The sequence below is a fragment of the Lontra canadensis genome, unplaced genomic scaffold (assembly GCF_010015895.1).
Source record: "Lontra canadensis isolate GAN:19392208 unplaced genomic scaffold, GSC_riverotter_1.0 scaffold14, whole genome shotgun sequence".
Taxonomy (NCBI): Eukaryota; Metazoa; Chordata; class Mammalia; order Carnivora; family Mustelidae; genus Lontra; species Lontra canadensis.
The window spans coordinates 8,070,736-8,089,841 of record NW_022631008.1 but is presented as its reverse complement, the minus strand read 5'-3'; the positions used below and the strand labels follow the sequence as shown (position 1 = coordinate 8,089,841).

The window sequence follows — 19,106 nt, the reverse complement described above, 5'->3', positions numbered from 1 at the left end:
CAGACAGAGCTCAGGGGATGTTTGGCTGAATGAATGAACACATCACCCTATCAGTCCATGGTCACATCATGAACTCCAGCTCTGCCTTCTCCCTGCTCGCTCACACCGTTCCCCAGATGTGATCCGTTCTTTCTCCGTAGCCTTTCACACGAGGCTTCCCCCGCCCCACTGCTCTGGGCACGCATTACCTCACGTCTGACCTTGCATTTGTCTCCCACCTCTGTGCCACTTGGCATGCTGTCCTTGGTTTAATCTGTCTCACACATCACTTTGATCACATCATTTGTCTAGCTGGGGTCCTTCAGCAGCACCTCTTTATTTACCGAATAATGTCCAGCTCCTCACCCTGGATTCAGGCCACTCCACTCCTGAATAACCTTTATAGCCTGACTTCACCCCTCTCAAGCCAAGCTAAATTCCACTGCATTCCACACATGGGCTTACCTTTCATCTGTGTTCTTTCCACACGTTGCTCTCTTCTCCTTCCCCTAGTTGTCAAAACCATACTCCTTTTTTTAAGGTCTTATTTCTTTATTTGAGAGAGAGAGAGAGTGAGAGAAGCATGAGAGGGGAGAGGGTCAGAGGGAGAAACAGACTCCCTGCAGGATTGGGAACCCAGTGTGGGACTTGATCCTGAGTCTCCAGGATCATGACCTGAGCTGAAGGCAGTCGCTTAACCAGCTGAGCCATCCAGGTGTCCCCATACTCCTCTAGTACTACCAAACAAAATGACATTTTATTCTCAAACTCAGAGTGACAGTTCCAGCCCAGAATGACTTTCCCTTCTCTGTACTACTAGAACACTTGGTTTGTATCACTCATGTGCTCCCGATTACATGTTGCTTTTATTATATTTACGGTTCATACTTGTATCTACTCTATTTGAGGCATGGTACCACGCAGTCACCTGCCCTTTTTGTAATTCTACCCCCACCAGCAATGTTCATGATTTAAGGTCCCAGAGCTAATGAGGGCGGAGCTGGGCTTCAGACCCCTAGCCCACATTACTGCAAAGGCTGGACACCACCCACTCTCACACCGCCACAGCCTCACCCTTAACACGGCTTGTCCAGTGCTTCCCCTCGGGTAGGGAGAGGTCCTAGGTTATACCTAGCTTGGTTCCAGTGCAACATAGATCTCTTGAGTTTCCCCATGTGCTTGTGAGACACAGTAAGTATGTATGAACAAATGCCTGAGATGTCCCCTCTTTCTGTTTATACTGAGGCACATGCTCCGTCTGGTGAATAGGCATCAGGGGACCACGCAGGCTTACTATCCCCACTGACTCCTGGAGTAGTGTGTTTTCTCACTCCTGGAATACGAAGTTATCCTAACCGTTCTCCTTGCCTGGAATCTACCACATTCTTTGTCACCAAATTAATCTTTGTAAATATCACCTTGGTCACTTTGCTCCATAACATTTGGTTTAAACTCCCATGCCTGACTTTCAGGGTCATTTGCTTTGCCTTGTCACCCCTGCCCCCCATTCCAGAATCATGTGTCCAGCTGTACCTTCCACTGCCCCTCCCCCCATCTAAATCCTCTCTCTGAGCCTGTGGTCTCTCTTGGACCAAGCACATAGATTTCTACTTCTCCCTTATTTGTGAGGTTTATTTGTTTTGGGGGGTTTGTTTTTGTTGTTGTTGTTGTTGTTGTTTTTTACATAAATGCACTTTCTCCTCTCCAACTCTGGTTTATTGGTTTGTTCAGTAAGTGCACAATGAGCCTGGCTGTGAACCAAGCATTGTGCTAGGCTCTGGAAACATAAAAAATAGAAAATAAGGCTCATGGTGCCCTCAGGGGGGCCCCAGTCTGCTGAAGTATATAGACACAAAAGCAAACAGCACCCAGGTGTTCAGCAACAGAGAACCAGAATTATTCAGGTAGCTGGTCACACATCACCCATCCATTAAGATCTGCCCAAGTCTATTTTCCATCCAAATTCATTTTTTTCTTTTAGCAGCCTTTATAATACTAATTACCCTGCAGCATGCATTTTGACATTTACTCACATTCTGCCTTATACTGACATTTAAGTGTGCTTTGCACATGCGTTCTGCTTCCATGGAGTGCATTTTAAGTGCCTTGAAATGAGGTTTATAAGCCTTATGTGTTTTATACCTTCTTTATCAGTTAGCATTTGCTGCGTAAGGAAATACCCCAAACGTAGTGACTTAAAACCATAAACATTTATGATTTCTTACAATTCTGTGAGTCAACTGGGTGGTGCTTCTGGTTCAGACTGGCTTGATGGGAGCTGAATCGCCTACAGGATAGAGGAGAACAAACTATAGCGCACTGGCCTGCCTCTGCTTTTATAAGTAAGTTTGCTTCAGAAGGAAGCCTCTCCCCAAGGGTCTGCGGCTGCTCCCACACTACAAGTTGAGTTAGGACGGAGGGCATATAAACTGCAATGCTGGAATATTTCCTTTCTGGTCCTTTGAGTAAAAGCTTGCCAACCCTGCTCCAAGATGACCTCACTTACTTGTTCAGTGGTTGGCAGGCTGGTTTGTCTGGGGAGGCTTTACTTGGGATGCTCATTCCTGTCTCACGTGGTCCCTCATTCTCTGGGAGGCCAGCCTGGACTTCTTCATATGGTGGGGTCAGGATCCCAACAAGTAGCAAGAGAGGGCAAGCTTCAGTATATAACCTTTTCTCAACTCTGCTTGCATCCCATTTTTTGCTGTCCCTTGGGTGAAAGCAAATCATGAGGCCAAGCCCAGAGGCAGGGTTGGGGGCGGGGAAGGGGGAGCAGGGGGGACGACTCAGGGGCCTGTATTACAGGAGCAAATATTGCAGCCATTTTGGGAAAAGAGTCTGCCATTCCAGCTTGTTCTTCCTCAGGCACGCTCCCTGTCCCTTCTGTCCCCAGCGTTCAGCCTTGAGCACATGGTAGATTCTCAGTCCGTGTTTTTGTGGAACTGAATTAAATGCATGAATTGAATCTTTGAGGGAAGAGTGTACAACTAATAGTTACTGTGTAATTGTAGTGTGCCAGGTACTGTAAGAGGCCCTGTGATGCAAAGATGAACAAGACAGGCCATTCCTACCCTCGGGGGCATGCAGTCAAACATCAATTCTGTGTGTCCTTCTGTCCAATTGGGATCTAGATGCTCTCTTAGGTTCTTACTAAGGATCCTTAGTATTTCATTATGACCCATCCTTTCTTATCTTCTTTCTACCCCCACTACCCACCTATTATATGGACTTTACAAGCTTACCCATGGCCTAAGCTACGGTGCCCCTGCTCCCAGCCTCTTCCTCTCCCTTCCCCCGGAGCATCACCAACCAGCTGATCTTCCTAATGCATCACTTTCATCAAAGGCCTGTCCATTCAACAAATAGACTCTTTAATATCCTCAGTAAGCACACTAACACTGTCCCTAAATTCCTCTTTGTCTAGCCTTCTTGCCCTTCTCTGAGTTTACATAGTGTGTCCCTATGTCTGTTTTCAGATGTGTCAAAGCCAGGCCTGGGGGCCACCTCCTACATGCTGCCTTCCTGATTGCCCTTACTGAAAGTTATTTCCTTCTGTGCACTCACAGGGTACTGAGCTTGGAATGCAAATTAGATGGCACATGTCTCATACAGTCCGGCATCTGAATTATCTTCACTCATCTACCTCAGGCACGGCATCCCTACTTGAGATGATAGAGCAGGTCTTTTCCATTTCCATTTCCTCTTCCTCCTGAATGCCTTGCACAAAGGGGACTTTCAGGAAAATCTTATTTTATGAATAAATGGACAACTGACATTTGCATAATCACTTTTACCATTTCCAGACTCTTATTTGCTGTATCTCTATGAGGCCACTGATTTAAGTGTAATATTTTATAGATCACGAAGAAAGAAGAAATACCAATCAAACTATAGTAAGCTATCAATTTTAAGATATATCCTAATTTCTGAAACATCATTAAGTGGGAAAATATACATCCTAGAATCAGTGAAATATAAAATATTAAGCCCAATTTAAGTAGATACAGGTATTCAACTAGATATTTTTAAAATATCTAACGGTGCCAGCATTAGAATCTCACAACAGTCATATAGGGGCAGTAGGATTGGTTGTATTATTTCCATTTTACAGGAAAGGAAAATTAAAGTTCAAAGAGGCTACAATTATTTTTCACAGTGAAACAGCTATAAATAAGAGAGCCAAATTTTGTGGCTGAACCATAACTGCTTTCCTAAAATCACCTGTGGATATCAAAACCCTGAAGTCAGCCAGCTCTAATTATCAACATGGATCTTTTTCTGTCTTTTCAAAATTATATGCACATCAGTTGGCCTCTCAGTTTGTTTTTCCCAGCTGTATTGTTTTATCATATTACCCTAGGAACATCCTGTTGCTTGACATAACATAATGTGATGTGATGTGATAGTTCATGCTGCTTAGCAAAAATTGGAATGATTGTTGGATGCTTAGATTTTCTGGGGTAGTAATTAGCAGGCAGACTGCCTCACACACACCCAGAGGAGTTTCTCTACCATCCATGAGCCTTGAAAGAGAGAAGGCTCTCCAAACCCAACACATCACTTAATTAATTACTTCATCTGAATACTTCCTTCTGGATTTTAAGAAGCACTCTCTGGAATATACAAGAGACAAGGCTTTTTTATTAGTAGTAGTAGTAAATTCAAAGAGTTATTACACTTTGGAAGGAATTGGTGTGTGCAATTTTGACCTCTGTAGACATCAGGCTGATTTTCAAGAACAGGTGGATAGTACTAAAAACTCTCCCCTATATATGTCTGGTTGCATTTTCGTTGTATTCAAATTGCTAGGTAAAGGAAGAAAAACGCAAGTGGAAGAGTCTCCCCAGATCAGCAGGAACTGGAATGTGTTCAGGTCCTGGCAGGATCAATTCAACCTTTCATCTGTCCAAGGGGAGATGTGTTGAAATCCCCCCACTGTTCTCAGGATTACTCAGACTTCATTTGAGTAGCTTGTTGATTTCTGGTCACGGCACGATGAAAAAAAGCAGTTGGAGAGAGGGAAAATGTTGGGAAGACTAGCCAAATAATACAAAGTAAGGTCTATATAGGAAAATTAAGAGGAAAAAGTTGTTTCTTTTGGAGAAGAAAAAGTGAAGTTAATTTCTGTCTTCAGATACTTAAGGGTTTTTTGATGAAGAAAATAATAGTTCAGCTATACTCTATGCCCACTAAGCACAAAACAAGAGGAAAATGGCTTTTGTTTCTGTTGGATACATTACATGGTGACAGAGTTCTAAAGTGTTCCCCAGGGATATCACGGTGAGGTTGCCATTCCGAGATGGTTTGGATTCACTTGCCTATGGTGGATAGGAGACCAAAGTAGGAATTCTCTCCAGACTCCTTCAGCACTGTGAGTGAGTTCCTCTCCTACTTTCCTAAGGACGCTGAACAACTTTTGGATTATGATTATCCACTATGTTGTGTAGTTTCTACCACTTGTTGCTATGACATGGGTAAATTGGGAGTTAGGATGTAGTATCTCTCAGGAGAGCTTGGCTGTAATTAGGATTACACAATCCCCAAGTCCTTATATAACACAGCGTCCCAGCCTTTCTGTCCTCTAGGTTGTGTGTGCGACTCATGCCAAACACATGATCCACAGGGCATCTCAAAAGACTTTTGGGCATTTGGCCTTTTCAAGAATGTTGTTCCCAAACATATTCTTTTGTCGCCTATATAATTAGTTTTCCCCTTTGTACTCATCCTTTCCATTGGTATATAAAATATTTAATGGCACCCAATGGAAAAAAAAAAACCCAAACTTCTTTTGCCACACCCTCCTCTAGCCTTTACCCTACCCACTTTACTGCTCCCTTTAACACAAAATGTCTTGAGCTTTTTGTCTGTAGGCATTAGCTATCTCTGCTCCCTCATGTAACCCTACTACTCCAAAAATGCTGATATCAAAGCCACCAATGTCCTTCTTGTCTCATCTTCCTCCGCTTCTCAGCAGCATCCAACACAGTCAAACTACTCACTTCTTCCTAAAACCCACTATTTTCTGGTCCTGAGTGACAGCACCATTTCCCAGATTGTTGTGTGTCCCCCCCCGCCAGGCACCATTTCTGTCTTCTTTTCTATTCAGTGTCTGAATTGGTATGCCCTGAGACACCATCTTTAACTTCATCTTATCTCTCTCTGCACTTTGACTTGCTATCTCCTCTGCTCCCAAAAGTTCATGGTAGGGACTCTCCCATTTATATCTCTAGCTCTGACCTCTCCCCTGAATATCAGGCCCATATATCCAGTGGTATACTTGACATGTCCATTTGGATATTTAATAATCACTTCAAAATTACATAGCAAAAGTAGAACTTAGGTTCTAGTTTTTTCATATTCTAAGATCTTACAAATTCTCAGATAAAGATTATCAAACAAAGAAACAAACCCATGAGTAGAAATCTGCACAAGCAACAAATAATACACTGATTATCCCTTCCCTACCAAGGACTTTAGATGTTTGAATCATCATATTAAAAAAACAAAAAAGCCTACCACTTCATTAAAAAATAATAATAATATTTTTTAGGATAGAGTACAAAGATAACCCGCAACAGTGGGCTATCAAAATCATCAGACAAACCTGAAAAGAAGTGAAATGAAAAAAATTAATTGACTAACAAAAAAAAAATAGTGGATATGCTCATTTATAAATGATGAATTCATGAACTGGAAAATCAAACTATTTTCATACAATAGAGCACAAATGATAAGGAGAGGAAATGTAAGGAAGAGAAGTTAATAGTATAGAAGGCAGAAGAAGAATGCCTGGCATATGCTGATTCAGGGTCCCAAAGGGGAAGAATATATTGGATAGTGGTGAGACAATGAAAGTATGGCTGAGAATTTTCCAGATAAGATGAGATATATGGATCCACAGATATAGGAAGCAATAAGTGCTAAGCAGACAAATACAAAAGGCATATATAACCTTTACAATGTAGTATGATTGCGCATCACTGAAGACAAAGTTCTCATAAAAGGAGCCATAGAGAAAACGCAGATTATACCCTGTAAAGAATAATAATTAGGCCGACAGCAGACTTCTCAACCATGACAACTGAAGTCAGGAGCAGTGAAATGACATTTTTAAGGTTCTGAGAATAATAAAATTGTGTACTCAACAAAAATAACTTTCAAAAAATGAGAGTGAAATACTGTTTTCATAAGAGGAAAATTCAAGAGAGTTTACCACCAATAGGCTTACAAGGAAGGAACCTCAAATGATGTATTTTAGAAGGACAAGGATAGCAAAAGAAAAGTAAAATATAGAAAGAAATGATATGCAGAGAAATTGGTAAACATGTAGGTAAATCTAAACAAATATTGATGGTTGGTTTCAAATAACAATGTCTAATATAGAGGAAAAGATAAACTAAAATATTGGGTAAAACACATATGCAAGGTAGGAGAGATCAGACTCAGTATTAAAAGGTCCTTTTATTGTTCTGAAAGGAAATTATGATATTAACTTCAAAGTTCAAGGGAAATTATTAAAAGAGTAGAAATAGTATGTAACTTCTAAGTCACTTTTTTCAAACTCAAGCAAGAATAAAAGCAAAAATTAAGCATAGATTAAAAAAAAAACAGGATAAATAGCAAAGGTAAGATTATAGGAACAAACACAAATACATTAGCAATCACAATTTATGTAAACAGCCTAATCTTTCTGGCTAAAAGAAAGATATAGAAGAATTAAGATTTTTTAAGATAATAGTAGTTTAGCTATACAGTGTTAGAAAACACTATACAGTGTTATACACCCTAACATGGAAAGACAAGGAAAAAGGATGGAAAAATATATCCTAGCAAATACTAATCTAAAGATACTTAGGGTAGTTTTATTGATATAAAGCAAAATACACTTTAATACCAAAAGCACTAGGGTGCTTGGGTGGCTCAGCTGGTTAAACAAATGCCTTCGGCTCAGGTCATGATCCCAGGGTCCTGGGATAAGTCCCACGTCGGGCTCCCTGGTCAGTGGGGTGTCTGCTTCTTCTTCTACCCACTCCCTGTGCCCATGCGCATGCTTTCTCTCTCTCTCTCTCTCTCTCAAAATAAATAAGTAAGTAAATAAATAAATAAATAAAATCTTTTTTTAAAGAAGGCATTATTAAGAATAGAGAGAATGCTACATATTGAAAAATTTACTACATTGAGAAATATGACATTTCTAAAAGAGCCTCAAACTATATAAAACAAAAACTGATAAAACTAAAGGGAAATTTCACATATTTCTCCCAAGTTTTGCTTGGTCAGGGAGACAACAAATAGTAAAGATACATAAAATTTAGGCATCACAAATAGTTTGATTTGTGGACATAAGGAACCTTCCACCAAACAGAATACATGTATTCTTCACAAGAAAGTTACAGAAATTGACCTTATACTAAGCCACAAAACAAATATCACCAGATTTCCAAGAATAACTAACAATGACTGCATTCTCTGATCAGAGCACAATTAAACTAGAAATCAATAACTAAAGGTTAAACTCCCCAAATTTCCCCTTATATTTGGAAATTTGAAAACACTTCTAAATAACTCATTGATCAAAGATATCACAATGGAAATTTTTAAATACTTAGAATTGAATGAAAATGAAAAAATTACATACCAAAACTTGTGGGATGCAGTGAAAGTTGTACTTAGAGGAAAATTTATAGCCTCAAATGTTTTACCAAAAGAGAAAAAAGTGAAAATCAAAAAGCTAACTTTGAGAAGGTAGACAAAGATAAAGGAAGGAGAAAGGAAGGGAGGAGGAATAAATATGACAACAGAAATTAATTAAATTAAAAATAAAAATATCATAGGAGATCATCAGAGCCAAAGCTGTTTCAAATGGGGTTCAGAATTTTGAAAAAAGTAGGTAGTAAATATTTTTGGCTCTAGGGGCAATATAGTTTCTGTCACTCAACTTTGCCATCGTAAAGCAAAATGCATGGATGTAGCTCTTTTTGAATAATACTTTATTTACAATACTACTGACTGAACAGCCAATTTTGGCCTATGGATCATAATTTGCTGACCACCGGATTGATTATTGGTAAGACTGACTGATGTACAAAAATAATGAGAAAGTTTAGTAAAGTGGCTAGATATAAGATCAATATACAAAAATTAGTTACCTTTTTATACACCAGTAACACAGAAAAATAACTTCTTAAAAGTTATTTATAATAATGAAAAAATTTAAGTGCCTGAATCTACTAAAATTTGTATAAAACCTAAAGAAATTAAGACTTTGTTGTTTAATCTGCCTCATTCTCAGACCAATGGTTTTCAAAATTTTGTTCTCAGACCCCTTTATACTTCAAAAAAATTACCAAAATCATTTGAGAATACCAAAGGGTTTTTATTTATTTGGGTTTTATCAATATATTTACTTTATTAAAAATTAAAACTGAACATTGAAAGTATTTATTAATTAATTTAAAATAATAAGCATACTACATGTTAACATAAAAAAACATAACTTTATGAAAGAACTATATCTTTCAAAACAGAAAATGTAGAAGAATGGCTTGTTTATGTTTTTCCAAATCTCTTAAATGTCTAGTATAATAGAAGATACTTGGATTGTAATATCAGTATTTAATTTGTTGTAATATGTTGTTCTAGTTTGATTGTATGAAGAAAATTCAGCTTCACACAGATTTGTAGTTGGGAAAGCTTTTAACAGCCTTTCCACATAATTGTGGATACTGTTCTTTGACCCTATACCAAAATTTGATACCTTGTAACTTCCTACAGGTTAATCAAAATACAGAATCTAAAATCAAATCAGTGACCCTATACCCCATTATATTAAAATTTATCAGTCTGCTTTGCATATTAAATGGATCTATTATTAAATCATGGTTTATTTTAGGCCATGATTGGTTATTTGGAAAATATTGATTAATAGAGTTACACAGATCTTCAAAATGGTAACATGTTTTATTTTGCAGTGTCCAGAAAATCACAGGTTAATATTACCAACAATCTCACCAGGAAAGTTTTTCAGTTTGGGAAAGCTGTCAGGCTCACAGTAGCAGATACACACTTTCCAAAAATCTGATTTTTAGAAGCTTACATTTTATCATCAGCAACAAATTCTATCAGTGGTTTTCCTTGAAGTGACAGCTCACATTTTTCATTTTCAAGAAAATATCTGCCAGATCCCTAAATCTGAATAACCATAGTTTGTCAGGCATTCTTTCGAGTAAAAATGGTGTTCTATGAAAGTGGCTTATTCAACTTGCAACTCAGACAGTCCTGCAAATGGTTTTCCCTGAGACAACAACCTTGCCTCAGTCTGCAGTAAAAGTATTTGATACATCTTTGTCAAAATATTAAAATGATATGTCCTCAAATGTTGAGATTTAATATCAATTTCATACAAAGAATAATTCTTACCACTTGATCAATACATTCTTTTTTTTTAAGATATTTTATTTATTTGACACACAGAGAGAGAGAGCACAAGCAGGCAGCGAGGCCGGCAGAGAGAGAGGGGGAAGCAGGCTCCCCGCTGAGCAGAGAGCCCAATGCGGGGCTTGATCCCAGGACCCAGGGATCATGTCCTGAGCTGAAGGCAGAGGCTTAACCCACTGAGCCACCCAGGCGCCCCTGATCAACATTCTTAAGTGAAGCTAGCATTTTATTTTACTGTGAGTGTGTGGTAATAAGGAGCTGGTACCGTTGGTGTCACTGCCTTGTTTCATGAAGAACGAGCACTTTTAACCACCATTACATTTGGACCATCAACCCAAATGCCAACCTATGAAAAAAAATAACGTCTTAATATTATGACTTTCTGAGAGGGTGTTGGGATCCCTAGAGATTCTGTAGACCACACCTGAGATCATTTGCCATAGACCTTCATGTGTCTGTCTCCTAGATATCATTCAGTTCATAGTTTAAATGCCATGCCCTTGAAGAGATCTGTCCTACTGTCCTAGGTGTCCTAGCTGTCCTAGCCCTAGAGCTGCCCTGGCTGTCCTAGCCCCCAATAACTCCCTAGCATATCACCCTATTTTGCTTTTATCATAGCACTTATCACTACTTGATCATTTCTTCTCTATTTATGTGTTTATTATCTGCCTCCCCCAGCTGGATATAAGACTTGAGAATGAATACAGGGACCTTGTCTGTCATGTTCAGTACACTAACTATATCTCCAAAATCTAAAATAGTACTTGGAAACTGAGTACTCAATAAATGTTTGAGAAAGGATTGAATCATGATGAGATGGTACACAGGGAGTTGGGAATTCTTATCATTTCTCATTCAGGTGGCTTCATAGCTATAAACAGCTATTTTGTACTCTAGATTCTATAGATAATAACAGAAGGAACTTTTGTGTTTTACATTATACATGTTTTTAACTTAATCCTCACAAGCACTCTGAAAGCTAAGTATTATTTAACACTTTTTCTCAAAGGAAAAAAAAAAAAAGGTAACAAAACTATGCCAAACCTAAAGATTTGGTAAGTGTTAGAGCCAAAAATTTAATTCAGATCCTTCTTCTTCCTCCCAGGTGAAACAGTAACTCAATGGATGCACATTAATACATAATCACAATTATTGCTCAGAGTGCCAAGGTTTCAAGAATTGGCTACCAAATGATGAGACAGTAGTCATTCAGAAAGTGTGTTTGTTAGAGGGAATTTTTAAAATAATTAAAATTGAAACTCTGAAGTTATAACAAATGAGCAGCAGATTTTCAAAATTAACTTATTTGCACATTTTAGAAATGTTTACCTCAATCTTCAATTCCCAAGAAACCATTGTATACCTTTCAGCCTCTTGCTGAGAAGTTCTTAGGATCTTTCATAGGAACTGTAGCAATGGCAAATGAGCACAAAGTTCTCAAGTTACATTCACACGAAGATCTCTCCTTTGCCCTGGCTGGAACAAGTGTCCAATAGTAGCTGGTAACATGCATGTCAGCATAGAGACTTAAGCCTGAACCTAATCTCAGCTATTGTAACTTTACTTCATAGATCACACCACAGAAAAGCTATGACCAGATTTTAGGGGTTACGGATTTTAGTGTTTAGGGAATCAGCAGTAGAACATGGAATACAAGTCAGCCTTCTTGTTATTTAGACAGATGGATGCTCTGTTTCAGGTTTTATGGGAAATCTTTTAATACCAAGGAAGGCTCTACCAACAGACTTCCAAGGGAGCTCCTAGATTAGCCCACTAGACACCATACAGAACTTGGACAGAGAGTTCCATAGGACTGTGTTTGCTAGCCTTGAGATCTATAACTTTTTTTTTAAGATCTTATTTATTTATTTGAGAGAGAATGAGTAAGAAAGAGCATGAGAGAGGAGAAAGAAGGTCAGAGAAAGAAGCAGACTCCCCAAGGAGCTGGGAAGCCCGATGCGGGACTCGATCCTGCAAGTCCAAGATCATGACCTGAGCCAAAGGCAGTCGCTCAACCAACTGAGCCACCCAGGCACCCGAGATCTATAACTTTAAAAAAAAAATAAAGTGGAATATCAATGTTTCATCCCAGTTCTGGTTTTAGAATGTGCTAGTGAAAACATTATATGTTAACTTAATTCACCTTTAGTTAGAATATAAATATTCTTAGCAACTTCAGGAGACATTTGAAGTCACTTCAACTTTCTTCAAAGTAATTTAAACTCTAAACACACAAAGAGGGGTTCCTGGGTGGCTCGGTTGATTAAGCATCTGCCTTCAGCTCAGGTCACGATCCCAGGGTCCTGGAATCAAACCTGGCATTCTCCAGGAAGTCTGCTTCTCTTCTCCCTCTCTCTCTACCTAATGTTCTCCCCTGCTTGTTCTCTCTCTCTCTGTCTTGCTGTCTGTCAATTAAATAAATAAAATCTTTAAACACACACATACAAAGGTGCACACTGAGGAAACTATAGTGAGAAGAAAAGAGAGGAGAGAGAAGAGATTTTGGAAAATGGGAGTCTGGTGGGGGATGGTAAGATCTGTCCGCAAAAGATCACAGACATCCAGGAGACAGAGGGGGGAAAGGGGGAATGTCTTGGGAAAAACCTTTGCCTGTCTGAGCCTTTTCTAGGGTGTACCATGGCTGTGCCAATGTAGTTCTAGCTGACATTGGATTCTTGCCAGCAATGGGAAAGGAACCTCCCTATCTAGAACTGAAGAGCTACCCTGTAGGCCTTTCCCACTGCCCTAACCCAGGAACTTCCCCAAGGCACCTAGAGGATAATGATTCCTAGAAATACCTTGGTCAGTTGGTCAAGGGTTGGGCTTGGCTTCTGCTAATGGCTTGGTCTTGAGGACATACTTTAGTTTCACCTTCCCTTCATTCTTGTAATTATGGTATAAAAATCAGTTACATAATCACCCCTAGAACACAGTAGATTAAATATCTGCAGAGTATACAGATGGAGATGTAAGTACAGATGCAGCGTATACAAATGGATATTCTAATACATTGTTCTGTGGATGTTTTTAACCCAAATTCCCTAGAGGGCTGTTTCATTTGTTCACATGTACATCCCCACCAGCAACACAGTGTCTATGGTTTGTAGTATAAAATGTCAGGAAACCTCTTAGAGACTACATATGTAGTCCCACTCCCAGTGCATGCCCATCATACCCCAGTGTATATCATAAAATTTCTTCTCAGGGCGCCTGGGTGGCGCAGTTTGGGCATCCAACTCTTGGTTTCTGCTCGGATCATGGCCTCAGGGTTGTGGGATCAAGCCCTGCATTGTGCTCTGCATTTAGCGTATATCTGCCGGGGATCCTCTCTCCCTTTCCCTCTGCCCTTCTCTCCACCCCCACACACTTGTTCGTGCTCTCTCTTTCTCTTTCTCTCAAATAAATAATCTTGGCAGGGAGAGGCATAAACAAATTTTCTTCTCTTCATGGTATCTACTTTTCTTGGGACTTTAATCTATTGTAGAGTTCTTGTTCCTCCTTTTTTTTTTTTTCATCTTTAATACCCATTGGACTCTTTGCCAAGGATTAAGGAGGTTCCAGCTTCTGAAATGGAAACACCAAGTCATAAAACTGTAGGGCTTTCCCTAGGCCAGCTGTGTATAGCTTATGGCACAGACCTTCTCTGCCTGGAGATGAAAATGGTCAGGGTCATAGTCTCATTTTAATTTTAAAAAGCTTAGTTACCAGATACCCAAATTTTCTTGCTTTCCATTAATAATAATGCCAAAGCTCAATTGTAGACCTAATTGGAAAGATTCTCATTCCTTTGTTCAGTCCATTTCGGAATGTCCATAAAGTTGGTCTTTTTCACAACGTCATTTTTGTCATGACCTATGTCTCCACCATAGGTCCATGGAGAAAAATATCCAAAATAGCCTCTTGAACCTACTTTCTAGCAGCCTCCTTTGTCTACGGTACCCTCTCTGTCGATATTACTCATAGGACTACTCAGAAAAGTCTGATGCTTTTTTTTCTACGTTGCTTCTTAGAAGTTTGAAAAAATAGTTTCTATATCTTCATATTCATCTTTGCATACCTAGCATCAAGTTTAAGAGGGAAAATATAGAGATCCACAAATATTAGTTGACTGTTCTTTGCAAATTTCAGATGATCTTTCTCTTCTCACTCTCTTAAATAACTCCTACTTTGTCATTTAGAATTTAGCACAGACATTGTCACTGCTGGGAAGGGTCCCATCTGTGCTTGATAAAATGCCGAAATACCCCTGCGACATCTCTTATGACGTGGTATCTATTTGCCTGATTAACCACTATGTTATACATTCAAAAGTCTTATTTGGGTTTGTAGTTTGGTTTTTTTTTTTAGTTTTTATTTAAATTCTAGTTAGTTAACATACAGTGCAATATTGGTTTCAGGAAGAGAATTCAGTGATTCATCACTTACATACAACACCCAGTGCTCATCATAACACATGCCCTCTTAACACCACTCACCCATTTACCCCAGGCACTACCCACCTCCCTCCATCAAACCTCAGCTTATTCTTTATCATTCACAGGCGCTTATTTGTGTTGATGACCTAGGTCCTACCTAAGTGGCTGGCATACTAATGTTTCTTGGTTACATAAATGACTGAATCTTTCCACCTTTCAGAGTTCCACACCAAATTTGCTCTTTTTTGAGTATTTTAGTTTGTCTGTTTCAAGTCACTCAGAAATCAACACATGTCATTCAAACAGCTAAGAGTAGAGCACTGGCTCTCCCTGGCAGTTAACAATAATTCTAGAACCAAGTTTTAGCTCTTTGGGATGTGGGTAGGTCCTTGAGAAGGCACAAGACACAGTAAGACTTCATTTGGGGTCTTTATTTCCTGTTTCAAGAATTACACTGAGATAAAGGAGTATCTGTGATCACAGTGAAGCAAGAGAGCAAAAATGAGCAATGTGTTGAAGATTTTTAAGTGAGAAAAGCCTAAAACACCTTGGGAGTGAATGGAGATTTTTAAAAAAGACGAAAAGGGGCATCTGGGTGGTTTCAGCTCAGGTGGTGATCTCAGGGTTGTGAGACTGAGCTCCACCATTAGCAAACAGAGTCTGCCTAAGACTTTCTCTCCCTCTCCCTCCACCCCTCCCCTCTCTCACACTCCCTCCCTCAAATAAATAAATCTTTTTCATAAAAAAGTCAAAAGATGCTAGAGCCTTAAAAGCCAACTTCTAATGCCTCATGACTAAAAAGCAAAATAACAAGAGATAGACACAACTGTGTACTTAGAAATATTGACCTTAGAAAGTATGCAAAAAAAAAGTTTTTCACAGTGGATATCTCTTACATCCATTATCCTTTTCAGTGTTTTTTTAATGTGATTATATTCCCATGGGCCTGAGAAACTATCACTATTGGGTAACGTGATATTTGAAGTAACCAGAAGAATTTGGTGGACCCACTGACCTGCTTTTGACTTCTGAGAAAGACGATTTCACTATCTCAGATTCCCCAACACTTGTCCTGGGCTTATGGCAAAGATTATTTTATCTGAATTGTGGAAAGTTGCCTGCCTATTTCTGCAGTGGAAACAACATCCTGCATATAAAGGATGTCTACAGATGTTAGATTTGTGATCTTTCCCCCTCTAATTTGAAACAGATTGTGTACGTATGTTAATCTCTTTTCTTTCCAGAAGGACTCACCCTCATGGATTCCAGCCCACACCTCATGCTATGATAGGGCACTCCCGCAGAGAGATGTTTAGTTTTCAAACAGCCTGAAGAAGGTTTACACACCCTATCCACATGCTTCACAATGGAAACTTGCTCCAGAGAGTCCTGTGATCCACCTCAGACTCAAATAATTTGGAATCGAGCTCTTCTAAGAGTCCAAAGAAAAAATCTGAATTGGCTGCCTAGACAGGGAGAAAAATTCATTCTGTGTAGTCAGATTCTATGAACCTGTTAACATCTTCCTTCCTGCACGTAAACTTGCTTATTCATTCATTCAACCCACGTGAGCTTACTCCCTGGGTGATCTCTGTCCTGTGGCTTTTAAATACTGTCTCCAAACTAATGCCTCCCAAATTTATATCTCTAGACTCAATCTCAAGCTGTGTATTCAGCTGCTTACATATCTCCAAAGAGCTGTCGAATAAGGCTGTCCTCATTCATGGCACCCAGAAGGAACCCACACCTAATCGTCCTGAGGTCTCCCATTTCAGTAGATGACATCCCTAATCATTGGGTCGCTTAAGCTGAAATCCTCAAAGACATTCTTAACACAGACTCTCACATCCCACATCTGATCCATTTACAAGCTCCATCAGTTCTACCTTCCAAATCCAGCCACTGGATCTGTCTTCCGCTCCCTCCCTATCTAATCCAATGTCAATTCTGCCCAGACAGCTGAAAGCCTCTCAGCTACTTCTAGTCTGAGCCCACAACAACCCATCATCCACACAGAAACCAAAGTCAGTCTTTTATTTTATTTTTTTTAAAGATTTTATTTGTTTAATTGACAGAGACAGAAACAGTGAGAGAGGGAACACAAGCAGGGGGGAGAGGGAGAAGCAGGCTTCCCGCTGAGCAGGGAGCCCAATGCGGAACTCCATTCCAGGACTCTGGGATCATGACCTGAGCTGAAGGCAGACACTTAACAACTGAGCCACCCAGGCGCCCCCAAAGTCAGTTTTTTAAAAGTGTAAATCGGATCCTTTACTGCTATGGCTTCCAATAACACTTAGACTAATACCCAGATTCCCACCCTGAACTGCAGAGCCTCGCTTTCCTGACTACGTTGGCAAGCTTCTCTAGCCACTATCCTCCAGACAGGCTGGTTTTTGACTAGTTGTTTACCAGGAAGGCTCCTCTCCCAGATATCTGTGTAGTTCATACCCTCATTTATTTAGAAGCTGCTTAAATGAGATGTTCCATGAGTACACTCTCTAAAGCAATTCTCTGTTCTCAATTCTCATCCTTCAGCTGTCTTGCTCTGCCTTATTTTTTTTCTCTACTGCACATTTTATTATGGATCTACTTGTTTGTGTATTGCCCTCTTCCCCAGTAGAATGTAAGCCCCTCCACAGCACAGCTTTGCTGGGTTCGTTGCTGTATCCTCAGGCACCTAGAATAGTCATGACATCATGGTAGGCACTTAGCCAATATGGATTGAGTGAATTAAAACACGTACTGAAGGGCACCTGCGTGGCTCAGTCAGTTGAGCATCTGGCTCTTGGTTTTGGCTCAGGTCGTGGTCTCATGGGTCATGGGATCAAGTCCAAAGTGAGGATCCCTGCTCAGCAGGGAGTCTGCTTGGAAGATTCTCTCCCTCTGCCGCTCCCTCCAATCACTCTTGAGAGTTTTCTTTCTATGAAATGGGTGAATGAATCTTTAAAAAAAAAAAAAGAAAGAAACTTAACAGTCAATTTTGTTTTAGGCATTATGCTATAGGGAAAGAAAAAAGAAAAAAAAATGGCTTCTGCCCTTGAGGGACTTTTCCTGGGTAGCAGGCACAGATGCACGAGCAAGTCTGTGATTGTGATACGGCTGGGGTGCTGGGGAAGCTTAAGCAAGAATCTCCTAGTTGCCTGCAGGAGTCAGGAAGGTACCAGGAGGAAGTGACATTGGAGATTAGTCTTGAAGGATGAGCAAGTGTTTGCCAGACAGGGAGGAGAGGGAAGGACACTTCACGTGTGGAAACAACACATACAACAGCACCATGGAGCTGCGATCCGGCAAAGATCTTGAATATGGCCAACTTGTGGGAGAGATGTATGAGGTGGGTTTGGAGAGATGCGCTGCCAAGAAAACAATATTTTAATCCTAGCCCCTAAACCCTATCTTCCTCTGAAGTTTTCCCCTTCAATAAATAACACACCCAATTCAGGTAATTGCTCACAGTGTAATTCTCAGTTCCCTATAACTCTTCATTCTCTCTCACTCCGTGTCCAATCCAGTAGCAAATCCCATCAGCTCCACCTTCCAATTATATGCCAAATCCAGGTTCTAGTCACACCTCTTCCACTCCCTCCCTAATCCAAAGCATCATCCTTGTTCATTTTGACAACTGCCTCCTAGCAAGCCTCCCTGCCTTCCTTCTGACCCCACGATGACCCACATTCCTACAAAAACCAAGATTGTCATTGTGAAAGCTTTTAAGTTAAAACTGGAAGAGCCGGGTGCCTGGGTGGCTCAGTGGGTTAAGCCTCTGCCTTTGGCTCAGGTCATGATCCCAGGGTCCTGGGATTGAGCCCCGCATCGGGCTCTCTGCTCAGCAGGGAGCCTGCTCCCTCCTCTCTCTGCCTGCCACTCTGCCTACTTGTGATCTCTCTGTCTGTTAAATAAATAAAATCTTAAAAAAAAAAAAAAAACTGGAAGAGCAACTTAGGTCAGTATCAACTAAATGAGTTCTTATGAAAGATTATTAATATATATGTTTTGAGTAGAGGAATGACATTACTTACCTTGATTTCAGAGTTTTTATCTTCTTTGTATTTATATGCTTTGTCCTAATGGTTCTGTGGTATTATGGCATGTGATTACGTGTTCATGTTTGGAGTTTTTCCCTTAACAGTGGAAGGACAGAGCACCCTTCATATGCATCTGAGTTCTCACAGTATCCAGAACTGTGGTTAGCATGGGTTAATACACCATGAATGTCTGTGAAAGAATTATTGCTCACACTATGATAGACTCACTGCTGGTTCCTTTAATGATCTTCCC

At 40.0% G+C, this 19,106-nt stretch overlaps 1 protein-coding gene across 6 annotated transcripts in view; it reads left to right on the top strand.

Annotated features, from left to right (window-relative positions):
* BACH2 (BTB domain and CNC homolog 2) overlaps positions 1 to 19,106 on the top strand; it is a 352,486-nt gene that overhangs the window by 225,585 nt on the left and 107,795 nt on the right. The window contains exon 1 of one of the 6 annotated variants that reach the window (XM_032858134.1): positions 17,823 to 18,162. The exons of the other annotated variants lie outside the window; for them this stretch is intronic. Coding sequence (XP_032714025.1) covers positions 18,028 to 18,162 — 135 coding nt within the window. The 5' untranslated portion in view covers positions 17,823 to 18,027. Of the gene's footprint in view, positions 1 to 17,822; positions 18,163 to 19,106 lie in introns of those variants that run through there. 6 annotated transcript variants of the gene reach the window in all.